Genomic DNA, 16,405 nt, shown 5'->3' on the forward strand with positions numbered 1-16,405 from the left:
TCAGAACGTTAGCACAAATACATCATTAATGAAACGGTTTCGTCTAACGTTTTTTTAAATGTTACTGCTTGTTTCAGAGAACATTCCCATCATGTTTGAAGAATGATCCAATGGAATGTTCCCTTAAAGTTTGCATAACCAAGGAACGTTTTATAAACATAAAAAAAAACGGGAAGTTTTGAATGTTCCGAGAACATTCAGAAATAACTTTCTTAGAACATTGGATAGTCAATCAGTGGCAGAGCTTGGCTTTTCAATGTTCAGTATGACAGAGTGCAACAGTGCCGGTCCACTTTTTCAGCAGCCTTGGTTACAAAGGGTTGTTTTCATTCATTGTTCAATTTTTTTTTACTTTGATAGAGTTATAAGCCATGAGTCAAACCAGCCAGAGGTACAAGACTGAGAACATAACAGCTTAAATGAGGGAAAGAACTACAATTCCTTTATACACACACATCATTTTCACTGCTTAATGGGAGTGGGCGGCACTAAAGCATTCTTGGTGCAATTTGTTTGCTCTGATTTTCTGACTGGTGGAGATTTCTGTGCAGAATCATGGGTACCGTAGTTTTCAACAGAAATTCCACTGTTAAAGGTGCTCTAAGGTGTCACGCGTTTTCTAGGCCGGAATTTTTTTTTGTCACATACAGCTTAATGTCAGCTGTATGTGTACATACAGCTCATGGGTACATCTCCTCACTATCCGCTAGCTAAAAAAATGCGGTCTCTGTAGAAAGCCCAGGCCCCACAAACGGCAAGAAAAACAAACTGGCCCAGCCTGGACCACGAAACATAACAAACAGTGTTCCAGCCAATCACAGACCAGAATGATTTGGGGGTGGGGGTTTGTGCGCATGCACATGAAGGGGGGAGTGGAGGAGAGCGGAGGAGAGCGAAGCATGAGGAGTGAAGTTAGCTAGAGGAGAGATGTCCTAGACAACAACGACAACGACTAACGTTAGAATTATATTCTCTTGAATTTTGATATGACCGAGACACGACAGAGACGGCGTTCCGATGAACAAATAGCAAAGAAGAGGGAAAAGGAGAAGGAATGCGCAAAGTCCCAAATTCATGACTGTTTCAGGAAGCACGGAAGGGAGGGGGAGGGGCCAGGACAGGATGAGGAGGAGGGAGGGTCGAGCTAGCACAAGAAGTGACGTCACCCAGCATCGCTTAGAGCAGCTTTAATTGTGATTATTTAAAAAATAAGTTGCAAAAATGCAGGCTGATAGTTTTAACACCGTAGTTTACAGTAGGTCTGTTAAAAATGTATTCCCCTGTGGATTTTTCTTTCTGTTGCACGCTAGTACGTGTAATACGATTAATTTATTTAGAAAAACTTGTACATTTAAATTGAATTATTAGAATATTTACTGTATAGGTTGTTTCATTATTGGTATCGAGAATCATGAGATTTGATTACACAGTGCACATTGAATTATTACACAGTCCACAATTGAAATGAAAAGCCCTTTTCAGACTGAATGTATAAATATTGACAATACTTTAATCTGGTCTCATGATCAGGTTACACACGGAGAGTGATATACATGTGGAAGGTGCAGGAAACAAGTGAACACTGATTTGCTTGAATGGCACACATCAGAAGAGCAGCAGAAAATCATTAGGTGACAATCATTCGTTGTGTGTAGTTGTGCACTGTGCTGATGTGCATAGCCTGAGATTGAAGAGAACAGTATCAAAGCATTAAAGTTGTCTTGGCTTAAAAAATAAAGCATCTTAGATGACGGCGATTAAAATACTGTCTAAAATAAATACTAAGTCCAGTTCACAGCCACTGCTGTGGAGTAAAAGACAGGAGAAAGCAGCACGTTTCCAGTCTTTGTCAGGCGCTGTAGCGCGTAGGGACGGACTCTGGTCTACGAGGCATCCTAAAAATCAAGCGTTACCATGATTGAGGTGAGGTTGCCATGGATACTGTCCAGCATATGATGCGAGGTCACTTCCTCCGGCTCACATTAGTGAGAGTCCATCAGCTGGGATGGCAGTCACCACTTTGATACGGTGAATAATACTAGCAATCAGCTGTATGATGGGGATGTAACGTCAGATCCCATTGGTCAGGTCCTGAATAACGCCCCCAATCACCAGCTTCCGGAGAAACTCCTTCTCTTTGGATATGTTGTGTGTCCATGACTGGGTGTGTGTGAGAGAAAAAGAGAAACAGAAAGAGCACAATGGAGTAAACGGTCATCGAGAGTTTGTCACATGCTGCGCTCAATAGAGGCATGACGTCTGCACATGCAGCTTTGCTTTTGTTTTCACAACCCACAAAAGAAGTCTGGACGGTCCACCTCCAGTAAACATGTAAAACGACAGTCTGTCATACCGCACTACACAACAATCACAATGAAATATGGTGCCATCTACTGATTTCTGCAGATCATTTTTTTTTTGTTGGTAATTTAAGCTGAATCATCCATGTTTACTTTTGTTAAGATATAAAATGTACATGCTAAATACACATTGAAAAAAATATATATACACAAGTCAACAATGACAATAGAGTAGACCTGACAATAGAGCTGGTTTCACACAACATGGGTGTGTTGAATAAGTAGTTATGGCTATTTTAAAGGTTCCTAATGTTGTTCTGGAGTCTCCTACAACAGGTTGACATGCATCAAAGGTCAAAAAAACTGTTTCATTTCCTCATAATACACATTTGCACATCACCACATTTTCAATGATTCTCAAACGACTCGTCAGACGAATCAATCTCTCTAAATCCCTCCTTTCCGCAAGCTGCTCTGCTCTGATTGGCCAGACAGCTCAGTCTGTTGTGATTGGTCTACCTCATACAGCGCGCAGCTCTGCATGTCCTGAGGCTTTCTACACCGTAAACTTAACTTAGTAACGAACAATGACGTAGATTTTACCATATCAATCCGAGTGCGAGGCCATTTATGAAACTTTGGAAGAACTAGTTCTTCAGCCTGAACTTCCATCGCGACTCGAGCAGGACTCAGTGTTTCTCAGTGATACGTGCGGTGGATTTTAATTAGATAAGATTAATTATGTTACTAACCATGAAAATCTGACTTTAGATTTTTATCTTATGATAAACTTTTTATTACACTTCCCATTTTTATGTCTGATGGTGACTAACTTTCCTGGGGGGGGGGCTTGCTTTAAACAATTTGACATTAGTCAATTAGTCATGATGATTCTATTTTGATGTGTCTGGCTTTACCCTATAAAGCCTGTTATATTTTTCTGTTGGGCGGAGATTCTCTGAGTATTGCTCGAGAACTGAACATTTACTGAAGTCTGTCTCATTTGTTATTTATGCTGCGCAGCAAAGAAGTTAGGTTAGTAGACTCGGCCAGTTGTCGACTGAAGACGCAAAGAGCTGGAGTATAAAAGTTATTAAGTGTCGATTGGTAGACGCTCTGTGTCGATGTGTAGACGCAACAGTTTTATTCTAGACAGTCAGATTTAGAAAAATCCATTACATACACTACTCAGTTTGAGGTACATTATGAGATGTTGCAACTGTAATTCCTCACCATCAGCATGAACAAGTGCATGTCCATCAACAAACCGATTATTTTACTTGTACTAATTGTACTGTATTAGTATTTTTCTAATATATTGCGGTGAACATGTGGAAACTGTATACAGTGCATGTATGCAAAGCATGAATGCAATGTATATATTAGCCGAGCTCTAGCGTGAATGACTGATGAATGACTAACAAACATTGGTAAAACAAATATTGCTCCATGCTTAATCTTTCCTCAAAGTAGTGAGAACAACAGATGATCTGCATTAATAGACAGTTTTAGGTAATAGTGATTAGCAGTGCCACTATTAATGCCAGACAGTGATCACGTGAGTTAGCCAGTTAGCAGGAGATCTACACAATATAAAACTCAAAACTAAGTATTTTGAACACCATCTTTCAAGAGCAAGCGGTTTGCGAATCCTACACTGAACTCCGAGATTCGAGAAGCAGTCGTCAGTAAAATAAAGGGAACACAGCAAAAGTCTAGGATTATAGTGCTGTGATATCGTGGTAAAGATGAACTTTAACCACTGATTCTTCACATGCTCGTTCTTGGGCAGTGAAAAAAATAAATAAACTGGCTTTACCTTCACACTGTAAAGCACAGAGTCTTCTGGACATGATGCTATCCAGTATCCACAGGAATCAGCTGAAGTGTTTGAGGTTCAAGTTTTCCCTGGTGTCTGCGCGCGCAATAAGTGGGCGGGCAATATGCTAATGTTTTGTCTTGACGTCACAACGAAACGGCTTATGACTCGTTTGAAAAACGATTCATTTCATTGACTCCGAGTCGACTCTTACTTTTGAAAGACAACTTAATATACGATGCACTTTCAGATTTATACTTTGCAGGATGTTTTCATTCTTTTAGAGCTATGTGACACACTACATGAAAGAATAATCCATAATAGGGGCCCTTTAAAATCCAATATTGTATTTGCAACAAAAAAAAGCGTAATGCATTTTCTACATATTTCCTTTTTGCTTCTGGCTTCTAGCGATGCCACTGAAAATGAACTTTGACAGAACTTTGTAGATATATTTTTTTTAGCAAAAACATAAAATAAAAAATATGTTGCTATCAATAAAAACTGATGATTCTTTTGTGATGGGGCAAGTAAACCTACAGGCCTGGACTAGCAGAAATCCTTATTGTTGATTCCCCGTTAGTTTCCTGTAGTATCTGACTACTCCACTTTATGAATAGCTTGGCAAGCTACAGTATCAATCAACAGTGAAACTGCAGAGAACACGCACACAAGTCTGGCTCATTACTCGAACCTCTCGGGTTTCTGCATTTTCCTAGAACAGAGAGCAGCGGCAGCCGTGAGGTCATGTGACCCGTTTGTGGATGTGACTCAACGGACGGGATATTCCCAAAGACCATTGACCAGACACATTTACATTTACAGGACAGGTGTCAGAAATTCACCAGGGTTCAAGGTAAAAATGCCTCTGGAAGTGACAAAAATCTATTGGGAAAAGCAGTGAATTCCTCTTTTTTTAATGTTAGAGTTGAAAGGTAAACTTTTTCCTAAATATCAATTCCAAATATTGCTCTTTAACACGAGTAGTAAAGTGGCTAGTTTTGGAAGCGAGCAATCATTAAGATCAGGTCAGTGTGGTGCCGTTACCTCTTTGATTGCAGACATCTTTAGTTTCTCGTAATAGTGCAGAGGTGCACGAGGTGAATTCATGTCATATCCGAATCCGGCCACCGCCACCTCGTCGCAGTTATGGAGGGCCATTGTGATTGCAACAGTACCAAGTGTAGGAATATTCTGAAGGAAATAAAACACTTTTAGCATTACAAGTTGATTAGTATTCAGTGACAGCATATAAAGTACTCACTAGTCATACAGGTAGGGCAAAGATACCTTTATAGAAAATTACTCAAGTTAAAGACACATTAAGAAAAATTTAGTTTTTTGAGACTTAACTGACATTAAAAATTATCAACTCAGATTAAGTAAGTGAATGAATGAGTAAGTGAGTGAATGAGTAAGTGAGTGAATGAGTAAGTGAACGAATGAGTGAGTGAATGAGTAAGTGAGTGAATGAGTGAATGAGTAATTGAATGAATGAGTAAGTGAGTGAATGAGTAAGTGAATGAGTAAGTGAGTGAATGAGTAAGTGAATGAGTAAGTGAGTGAATGAGTAAGTGAGTGAATGAGTAAGTGAGTGAATGAGTAAGTGAACGAATGAGTGAGTGAATGAGTAAGTGAGTGAATGAGTGAATGAGTAAGTGAGTGAATGAGTAAGTGAATGAGTAAGTGAGTGAATGAGTAAGTGAGTGAATGAGTAAGTGAGTGAATGAGTAAGTGAGTGAATGAGTGAATGAGTAATTGAGTGAATGAGTAAGTGAGTGAATGAGTAAGTGAATGAGTAAGTGAGTGAATGAGTAAGTGAGTGAATGAGTAAGTGAGTGAATGAGTAAGTGAGTGAATGAGTAAGTGAGTGAATGAGTAAGTGAATGAATGAGTAAGTGAATGAATGAGTAAGTGAGTGTATGGGTGAATGTTTCAGAGAACCCATTTTATAAATGATTCATTCAGACCAGTTTATGAACCAATTTCACTCAAAAGAAAAAAAAATATTCACAGCCATTTGTAAATTGAATGTGTCTGGCTTCCGGTCTCATCCACTACAAAACGGCTCGTTGTGCTGCTTGATATTGCAAACTGGCATTTCATACCATATTATTTCAATGTATTGTCAAAATTATAAACGTACTAGTTTGTAGTGAAAATAGGTTGTTTTTTTTTACTTCATTATTCTTCTAGTTATTTACCTATAGAGGCTAATGAATCAGAAGTCTTGTGTATTCACAGAAAATAGCGTACTTACATGTTGCAAAATAAGGTGGATAACTTGCAACTATATTGTTTGTGCAAAAGTAATGTATCAGAGTAAAATAATTCAGCTGCAAAAAGTCTGCAAAAAGTCAAAAAGTAAACTGGAAAAACATCAGACATTTATACTCAAGTAGTCATTTTCTATTAAATGATGAAACAATCAAGTTTTTATTCATTACTATATGTTAATTGTAAGATTAAATGCATGACTGAAGATGGATGTGCAACACTGAACAGCCATGGATGGACTGAATGCTACTGTTGAGTGCACTGCTCACACACCTCAGTGCAGATAATGCAGCGTGTGACTGACTTTATCAGAGACACAGAGAGAGCAGGAGATGTGTGTGTGTGTGTGTGTGTGTGTGTGTGTGTGTGTGTGTTTATCAGCAGAGAAGGATCATCCAGTCACGACCTGATCCATCGGGGAGACGAGAGTCACGGTGAAAGTCTTATCACCACAGTGAGACACTCTCTAGGCTAATCCTGCTCCAGACACTCCGCCTGCATGCTGATAACAGGAAACGCATCACAGCTCGAGCCCCTCAAACACTCGTCTCCATGACAGCAGAGGATAAACAGACCCTGGATCAGGCGGGACTCATATAGTCAGGAGCTGATTCCCAAATCGCGTACTTGTGCACTATTCTATGCCATTTTGTAGTAGAAATGCTGCGAGTAGTGCGTACTGAAAACTCTAAAAAGAAAAAGTGCACTTTAAGTTCCCGGATGATGCACTTATTTAACCGTGTGGAACGTTGGACACTTCATGCACTCAAACTGAGGCAGCTTTAATTACGTAGCGGAGGGGGAGGGGCTATCAGACTCCAATGTTGAAAGATAAAATAAACATATAAAGTTCATACACTACACGGTTGAGTACATAGGGCATAAGTACATAGTGTATAAGTGCATAGTGCCTCATTTGGGACACAGCTAACTAAGAATAACGATGACCCGCTGCAGGGCGGGGCCGAGAGTTTATGTTGTTGTTTTTATTATGCTTATATGCCGCTGTATATATCGTTTTGTTGCTTATGTTTATCTTACGATTAAAGTTACGTTTAATGTTACTTCTCCTTTCCTGAACTTTGTAAAGTTACGAGTAAAGTCCTTTCGTTTTGTTGCTTATGTTTATCTCACGATTAAAGTTACGTTTAATGTCCGCCTCCTCCTTCCCTGAACTTCGTAAAGTTACGTTTGATCACTTAAAATCTAATTATTTTATTTAATTCTAATTAAACAGCTGCGAGTGCTGAATTACTACTCATCCAGGTCACTTTCTCTGGGTTTACTTGGTTAAAACAATCATACTAAAAACATTACTCTGTTGTTATGGGACACTTGTTGCACATGGCAGTAAGCTAGATTGACATTAGAATATCATATTAATAAAAGCTTGATGACTTGTGTTGCCAAATGCCATTCAATTCATTTTAACTCTTTTGTTTTGGTTTGAAGACGAAAAACATACCAAGCACAATGTTCTCTCTCCATTCCTGATGTCTAACACACACTCACAGCGTTCGGATGGTCTTGTGTCTGTCAGAGCAGAAACTAAAGCTGATGCTCTCTGTATGTTTTTCCGTCGTCTCCTTTCACGTTCATATGTAAATTGCTTGAGATTATTTTGTCTATTAGATCGAAAGATCTGAAAAAAACCATACATTTACCCGCCCATAGACCCTCTCCTTGAAGAAATCAGGACAGAAGTGATTGAAAGTGGACAAAAGAGACGGATTAAAACACCAGGTGTAAACGGGAATGTGTCTCCCTCGTCTACTTGTGATCTGATCGACCAAAACACATCTTAATACCAGGAGTAAACAGTGCATTAACTTAATGCCCTCTCTCGTGACGTATTGCAGACTCTACTCTGGCTGTGCGAGTTCATGTGTTTTGAAGGCTTTGGTGAGGTTATGCTTTCATAGCTATATTGCTATTGCCCCAATTTTAATAGCAATGAATGCTGGGTTTCTCATGAACTGACTGCTTAAATGATTATTGTGTTTGCGCCTCACCCCTCTTCCCATCTGGCCTTTGTTATGTGGAAGACCGATGAATTTGAAGGCCGCTTCCTGGATGAAATACGGGTTCAGGATCCGCATGTCTTCTGCATCTCTGGGAACGACACGCGCCACGGACTTCCAGAATCCCTCCATACTCCTCTGAAAGACATCAAGAACACAACACACGTCGCTGAATGAACACTTGCAATGAATAGCTAAACCTGCGTGACTTCTCTGATGGTGAGCAGAAGCAGCTTTTCTTTTCAAACACTCCTTTGACTCCTGCTCTGTGAATACGCTATTATAACTACGGAAAGGCCTTAAGGGAAACCGACACAGAGCAGTCACTCGCAGCCGCTGAATAACGCTCTCAGCTGAGTAAATAATCCGCTCACTTTGATATTAAGAATAAAAAGGGTGACGCTGCGTTCGAAGCCAAGAGCGTGCCCGAACACGGACCTCTCGCTCTCCCCGTGGGACGCCCACTTCACCTGCAACCAATAACAAGGACCGTACGGACACACCTGGGAGAGAGTGACTGTTAGAAGAAGCCGTAACTACGCTTGACAACTCCGGTGGGATTTCATCAAACGGCATCCCAATCCTGAAAGTCACAAATAAACACGCTGTGTAATTACGTCCCGCACAAAGCTTGTGTTTTCTTTTCAAGGAAGGGACGGGCTTTACAGTGGGTCACAAAACTGAACAAAAACAACAAGTGCTTTGACCCAGAGAGCCTTACTTGTGGTTTTCTGATGTAACACAAACCATGTGTGACTCGGCATTACACACACTCAACCATCAGTCGCCATCAGCCTCGTTTAAGATCCTCCCTTACAATCGTCTACACCAATCAACTGATTCAGTCAATTCATGACAACTTCGTGGCATTCGCTATGTAGAAGATATTGAATGAAGCCATTGTATTTATAAAGCTTTTGTGATTCATTTCTACACTACCATTCAAAAGTTTGGAGTTGGTAAGATGTTTTAAATGGTTGTGAAAGTCTCTTCTGCCCACCAAGGCTGCATTTATTTGATCAAAAATACAGTAAAACTAAGTTAAAAGAACTATTTTCTATCTAAATATATAATAAAATGTAGTTTATTCCTGTGATCAATATTACTGTAGTCTTCAGTGTCACATGATCCTTCAAAAATCATAAAAAATAATGCACATTCATTGCATCCTTGCTGAATTAAATGAAAACTTCCTGACTCCAAACCTTTTGATTTATAGTGTGTTCCCAATCAATGCCATTTCAAAGCAGTTTGTACGAAACACTGCATTAATTTCTTAAAAATTCAGGACTACAGTAATAAGTCATGATGTAAAAGTCTGACCAGCATTACTAAGAATGCAGAAAGCACAGTAAAAATCTGTTTTTCTACCCTACCACAGTAAACTTCGAGAGATAAAGTGGCAAACATTCAGCGAGCGCTCGGCAATGTGTTGTTGAGACTGACAGGGCGAGAGTGATAAACACACAGGTGGAAAATGTGACGTGGCTCAGGCAGAGAGAGGTGAACACAATACCCCGCACCGTGGAGAGGAGAGGGGCCATTTAAAAGCCCCATGAAAAACAAGAAGCGCAAACAAAGCCAGAAAGGCAAGGAAGACCCTGTATCAATCACCCTGGGCTGGATCCTCCTCCTACATTGCACGAGGCCTTTGTACGCAGAGTTTCTCTGATACCTGTCACCGAGCTGCTGGAAACAGACCCGCACGTAAAAAAAGAGCTGACTAATGATCACGAACTCTGAACTCTGGTGATGTGTGTCCGCCTGATAGTGCCGTCCAAATGGCTTATTGTGCTGTATCACACACACGGTCACTCAACACTGCCGTAGCAACAAACGGACAACTAATCTGAGCGCAGTGTTTTCTGCACTGCTCAATGTACAGAGCTAGTGTGAGCTAGTGGTCTAATTCAGAATTATGAGTTATATTGATGTGTGTGTGTGTGTGTGTGTGTGTGTGTGTGTGTGTGTGTGTGTGTGTGTGTGTGTGTGTGTGTGTATGTATGTATGCATGTATATGATAAATGCTGTTCTTTTTTGACTTTTTATTCATTTATTTATAATTTATTCATGTACAGTAGGGAAGACTATTTTTTGCCCAGGAGTGTGTGTATATAAATAAATGATAACTTTTTCAGCAAACTTAGTTCCTGAATATTTCTCAAGATTATACAAATAAAATAAAAACAAAAAAACTTAAATGAAGTTAAAAAAAGATGAGTGTTTAGCACACAATGTGGCAATAAACAGTAAATGAAAAAATATATTTCTTTATATTTAGTTATTCATTATACGCATAAAAATACAGGTTATTTTAGGTTTTATCGTAAAATCACATTTAATGGATAAATGTACAGTTGGCCTGTCCCTGTCTCTAAATACATATATAAAAAATAATTTGTAATAATGACCGGTTATCTACAGTACATAACTAAAGAAATACATCTTATGAAAGGGATAAATGTACAGTTAGCTGGTCATTATCACAAAACAAACTAACACACAACTAAATCTGTAATAGTAACTGGTTAACAATACATAATTTAATAAATGAATTATAAATCTTATGTAAAGGTTAAATATATAGTTAGTTGGTCATTATCACAAAACAAAAACTGGTAAACTAACTTACTAAATAAATGAATGAATGAATAAATAAATAAATATAGTGAACAAGCAAATCAGTAAATAATACATTTATCAAGAGTATGCTTTAATTGAAAATAATTTAATTGTCATCATGTCTATTTTTAGTCTTTTCAATGTGGTTGATGAAAAATTAAAATAAATAAAAAAAGAAACCTTGTAAACTTTAAACCTCAATTTCTCTCTTGAGAATGAATGACTAATCAATTACTTCCAGAACACTTGACTTCTGTTTCAGAAGTAAACATCTCAATTCAATTACTCAAATAAATACATTTATAAATGAATCGGAAAAAGACTCATGAGCTGAATCAAATGTAACAAATCGGTCAAAGTCATTACTTTCGGTCATATCCGATGTCATCCACACACTCACATGCTTCCCCGGATGGGTAATCCTCAAACCCTTTAGTTTCTAGCCCCAAACTTCTCTTTCTTTGGTTAAAAGAGTTCCTGACACATTTCTGAGCGATGACGCTGGCCTGTAACCTGTGGGCGTGTGTTTGCCTGCTCTTCAGAGGGGCCGTGGAAGCCATTACGGCTCACACACTACAATGGCCGCTCTCAGTCGCTCTGGCACTCTGGAGGTGCGAGTCGCAGACTTTATCACAGAGTCCATCAGTTTCCAGTGGGCTGACACACACTGTGGCATTCATAAACCACTGAGGCTTTCTGCAGGAGTCTGAGGAGTGGTAGAGGTCGCTGACCCTGACCTTGACCCCCAACCCTCGGTCTCCTCATGTCTGAATCACCAGACTCTGAAGACACTTGACAATCATAAACACTATTGTGTCTCAGTGTGTACGCCGAACATGTCATACAAAGCATCTAATGATTTATAGACATGAGCTCGGTTCCTTCCTAGGCTGCATGTTTAGGATGGCTCCGGATGACAGAATAGATGAGCTCATCAGGGTTTGGAGAAAGAAAAAAAAAGTGTTATATTTAGGATGTGTCCCAAGAAAAGAAATCATGCATGTCGAATCAAAAATTATAGTCACATTGAATCTTCTCGAGCTGAATGAAATCTTCTCAAATGTTCTCAAAATTCAATCTTCTTGTAAAATGTTCCTTCTCTTCTCGCATCAAATCAAATCTTCTCAAATTCTTCCTAAATGTTCTCAAATAATCCCAAACCCTCTTGAATGTTCTCAAATTTGAGTCAATAAAATCGCATCTTTTCAAATGCAATCTTTTTTTAATCTTATGAAATGTCTGTTCTGTTCGAGTCAAATCAAATCAGACTTTATCTATTTTTCTTAAATGTTCTCAAATGATCTCAAACCTTCTTGAACGATCTCAAATTTGAGTCAAGTCCTCTTAGTCAAAGTAAATCGTACCTTTTCAAATGCGATCAGTTTTCAATCTTGTTCTTGAAATGTTCGCTCGGTTTGAGTCAGATCAAATCGCAGATATTCTCTAATCTATTTATCTAGTTATTAAACCATCTTGAATGTTCTCAAATTGGAGTCACATCAAGGCAATTTGAATATTGGTTTCAAATTCAATCATTTTTTAATCTTCTCAAATGCTCTTGCGATATTCCTTCTCTTCTATTCCTGAGTCAAATCAAGTTCTCTAATATATTCTTTATAAAAGTTCTTAAATTTGAGTCACATTAAATGATCCTAGTAAAACTGAAACTTATCTTCTCGAATTCAGTATTTTCTTCTCTATTTTTCATGAAATGTTTTCAACGGTCCTTCTCTTCTCTTCTCTTCTCTTCTCTTCTCTTCTCTTCTCTTCTCTTCTCTTCTCTTCTCTTCTCTTCTCCTCTCTTCTCTTCTCTTCTTCTCTTCTCAACAGCAGTTATTTTATTGACCCCTTGTCCACCAGCTCATGTTTACTTTACCGTACGGCCATGTTTGAAGCCGATTTCAAAGAGGAGACAAAAGCAAAAGGACAGCAACTACAACCCTGTCCACAACTAGGACAGCTGACACAACTCGGCAGATCTTCGGCTGGGCTAACATCTCACATATGGTGGCGTTAGTCTAAACAGGCCACGCAAAGACTACCGATGATTTAGCTGTTTTGATGCATCATTTACGACAAGATATCTTGGCCGTTCTTTTGCTTTCAGAAGACATAGCTGCAATTTAACTCCAAATCAACAAAGATTCAAGTCAAGGAAACACAAGCTAAGATTGCAGCCAATAAACACACACGAATGAAAAAACATCTACTTCATCTCTGACCTCTCAATTATCCTCATCAGTATTCCTGACTGAATGTCCTGAACGGAAGAATATTTACAAGACGGACTGCACACTTCAAAACCTTCACCGAATTAACACGTTCCGCTCAATTTCACGTGTAAATTAGAGCCGTGATTGTAGCATGCAGTAGGACGAGAACGAATGCTTCACATGGACGGGTCAGTGACGGATAATGCTCTCGAAGTGGAAGAGACATTTAAACTGAAAACAATTATCTGAAGAATTCATTTCACCGGTCTTAGCCGTGAAGTTTTCGGTTTAAGTCTGTTTATCATTATGCAAAATTACCCAAATTCGACTTAAATTGGTTCATTTATTGTTCAGTTTGTTCAGTAAATCACTGTTTTGGCAGTAATAGGTAATGGATCTACTTAAAACGCACGCTATGGCATGAAACGATCTATCTTGAAACAATCAAAGTAGCTGAATGTTTAAGAGAAATAAACGTAAAACCATTTTAAGACTTTTTAATGCAAATTAAAGAGTAAAATACTTTTGCAAAAACTAAAATACAATAAAAATCTAGTTCAAACAATCAAAGTTTTTAGTTTTTTTTTTAAATAAAAAATAAAAATCATAGTTACTGCAGTACCTGTATATTCCTTGTTAAAAATGTACAAGCATAATTGATGAAAATTTGTGACCCTGGATCACAAAACCAGTCACATGTCGCACGGGTATATTTGTGGCAATAGACAACAATACATTGTACGGGTCAAAATGATTGATTTTTCTTTTATGCCAATAATCATTAGGATATTAAGTAAAGATCATGTTCCATGAAGATATTTTGTAAATTTACTACCGTAAATATATAAAACATTTATTTTTGTGAGTGAATGCAGCACAATCGTGAACATAAATGGACAACTTTAAAGGCCATTTTCTTAATATTTCGATTTTTTTGCACCCTCAGATTCCAGATGGTCAATAGTTGTATCTCGGACTAATACTGTCCTATCCTAACAAACCACACATCAATGAAAAGCTTATTTATTCGGCTTTCAAATTATGTATAAATCTTAATTTAAAAAAATTGACCCATGTGACTGGTTTTGTGGTCCAGGGTCACATTTAGTCTTCAGCTGTCTTTACACTGCAGTCTGAAGCTAGCCTGGCTAACGTCGAGACTTGGTCTGGGAACCACATGTTAATTTTCTCGTATTTGAGGCGTGGTTTACGAATGCCCAGAGCGTTTATTGGGTGCTACGAATGTCTATCAAATGCGCCTGTACATAGCTCATAGCCAATCGTTTCAATTATACCAGATGACGAATGTTGAGCGACAGAAATTCGACGAGGAAAAAGACGATGGGTCAAAGATTTATTTGTACACGATGGCGTTTAGCGACTATTACCGCTTGTGCAAGATAAACATGAGGGTAGAGGGTAACGTCGAGTCTGATGCCATGTTGGATCCATAGATATAAACAAATTGCTTCGGTGTCGTCATCGTCTTGCTGCTCCCTCCCCGTTCTGTGATTGGTTCCCTTTTTCAGGGGAAAATCTGGTCCATGGCGTGAATAAAATCGCGCTGCGAGCAAGGCAGCATGGGGAAACCCAGGCTAGTCTGAAGCAGCATTTACACCGTAAAAATTGTTGTTTAAACACTTATTAAATGTAGTGGTACTGTATAAAAATGTATCACTGTTTTCAACATTGATAATAATCGGAAATGTTTCTTGAGCATCAAATCATCATATCAGAATGATTCCTGAAGGATCATGTGACTTTGAAGACTGGAGTAATGATGCTGAAAATTCAGCTTGGATCACAGGAATAAATTTGTGTAAAAAAAATAAAAAAAATAAAAAGTAATCATTTTCCACAATATTTTTGTTTTTATTTGTATTTTTGATCAAATAAATGCAGCCTTGGGCTTGGACTTAAATTTTTTTTTACAAAAATATTTAGAGATCCCAAGCTTTGAGCAGTCGTGTAAATCAGTTAATGACAGATTCTTCCGGAAAGCGTGCACTTACTGACAAAAAGGAAAAGTCATGAGATGCTGCATCTTTATCTCAGAGATGCCTTATTAAAAGACTCTCATATCTGCCAGAATGCCTCCATTTTTCTCTACACGTGACAACCAAGACTTTTTAAGACTTCAGGATCTTTAAGATTTTTTTTTCTTTCATTTAAAGCCATAATATATTTCTTTTTCAGGACCCCTTTCACATAAGAACACTCACGTACCATATTCAAGTGATTCGTTTCTCGCTCTTCTCCGAACCTACAATTCTCTCTTAGTCCTAATGGCTTTTTGGCTGGCGGTGGGAATTCTAATGGAGTAGGATATAGAAGGAACGTTATCTGTGTTTTTAGAGAAAGAGTAAGTCAAGCTGCGGCCCATGGGAAAAGGTGCTGTATGGAGACTTTCTAAAGACACATCAACAAATCCCAGCCACTATCAACCCTATCAGGATACAGTCAAGCATACAGAACTGCTCTCCCACAACCTGTGCATGGATACAGATTCACTGAAAAATAGCCAGTGCTAAACGGTGGCAACAGAAATATCACAAGCAACTCCTGACGACGAGCTACACGTTGGTGACTTTTATTACAGCGCTGTGACCCGGGGATCCAAATAATGCGGAAATGTCCTTGAGCTGAGCGAACTAGAGTCAGCTTTCATCATCATGGGAGACGGTCCTCAAGCAGAACAGAGACCAGATGTGTGCGGCATTTTCATTAGCATTCTGGAGATAACGGCGAGAAAGAGCTGCTTGACTGAACCCAAACCCAGGAGACAAGGTGCCCATTCTGCAGCCCAGATTACACAATTAAGCACATCATTGAGTTCCTGTCAGTCGCCTGAGGAAACGCTACACTGGCCGTCTCACACACAGCTGCATGAAACACAAAGCCTCATCCGGCTCTACTCTCATAACGCCAGTGCCGTTTCATGAGTACCTGCGCTGACAAACTTCTGTAAAAAAAGAAAAGTTGACTTAACCTAAAATGATAAGGCAACTTGCTGCACAGATTTTTTTGAGTTGACTCAACTAATAGAGTTTACTCAACTGGAGATGTTATAGTTGAGTCAACTCAACTATAGAGATGTTTTGGTTGAGTCAACTCAAAAAATCTGTGCAGCAAGTTGCCTTATCATTTTAGGTT

The 16,405-nt window shown here is 38.8% G+C and overlaps 1 protein-coding gene across 2 annotated transcripts in view; it reads right to left on the reverse strand.

Moving 5' to 3' along the window:
* Window positions 1-1,490: 1,490 nt before the first annotated feature.
* Window positions 1,491-16,405, reverse strand: part of LOC309473931 (CMP-N-acetylneuraminate-beta-1,4-galactoside alpha-2,3-sialyltransferase-like) — a 46,910-nt gene continuing 31,995 nt past the window's right edge. For both annotated transcript variants that reach the window (XM_082136215.1, XM_082136214.1), the window contains 3 exons: window positions 8,409-8,555; window positions 5,167-5,313; window positions 1,491-2,160 (listed from right to left, as the gene is read on the reverse strand). In XM_082136215.1, coding sequence (XP_081992341.1) covers window positions 2,071-2,160; window positions 5,167-5,313; window positions 8,409-8,555 — 384 coding nt within the window. In that variant the 3' untranslated portion in view covers window positions 1,491-2,070. The remainder of the gene's footprint in view (window positions 2,161-5,166; window positions 5,314-8,408; window positions 8,556-16,405) is intronic.

The sequence above is a fragment of the Leuciscus leuciscus genome (assembly GCF_965113295.1).
Source record: "Leuciscus leuciscus genome assembly, chromosome: 14".
Taxonomy (NCBI): domain Eukaryota; kingdom Metazoa; phylum Chordata; class Actinopteri; order Cypriniformes; family Leuciscidae; genus Leuciscus; species Leuciscus leuciscus.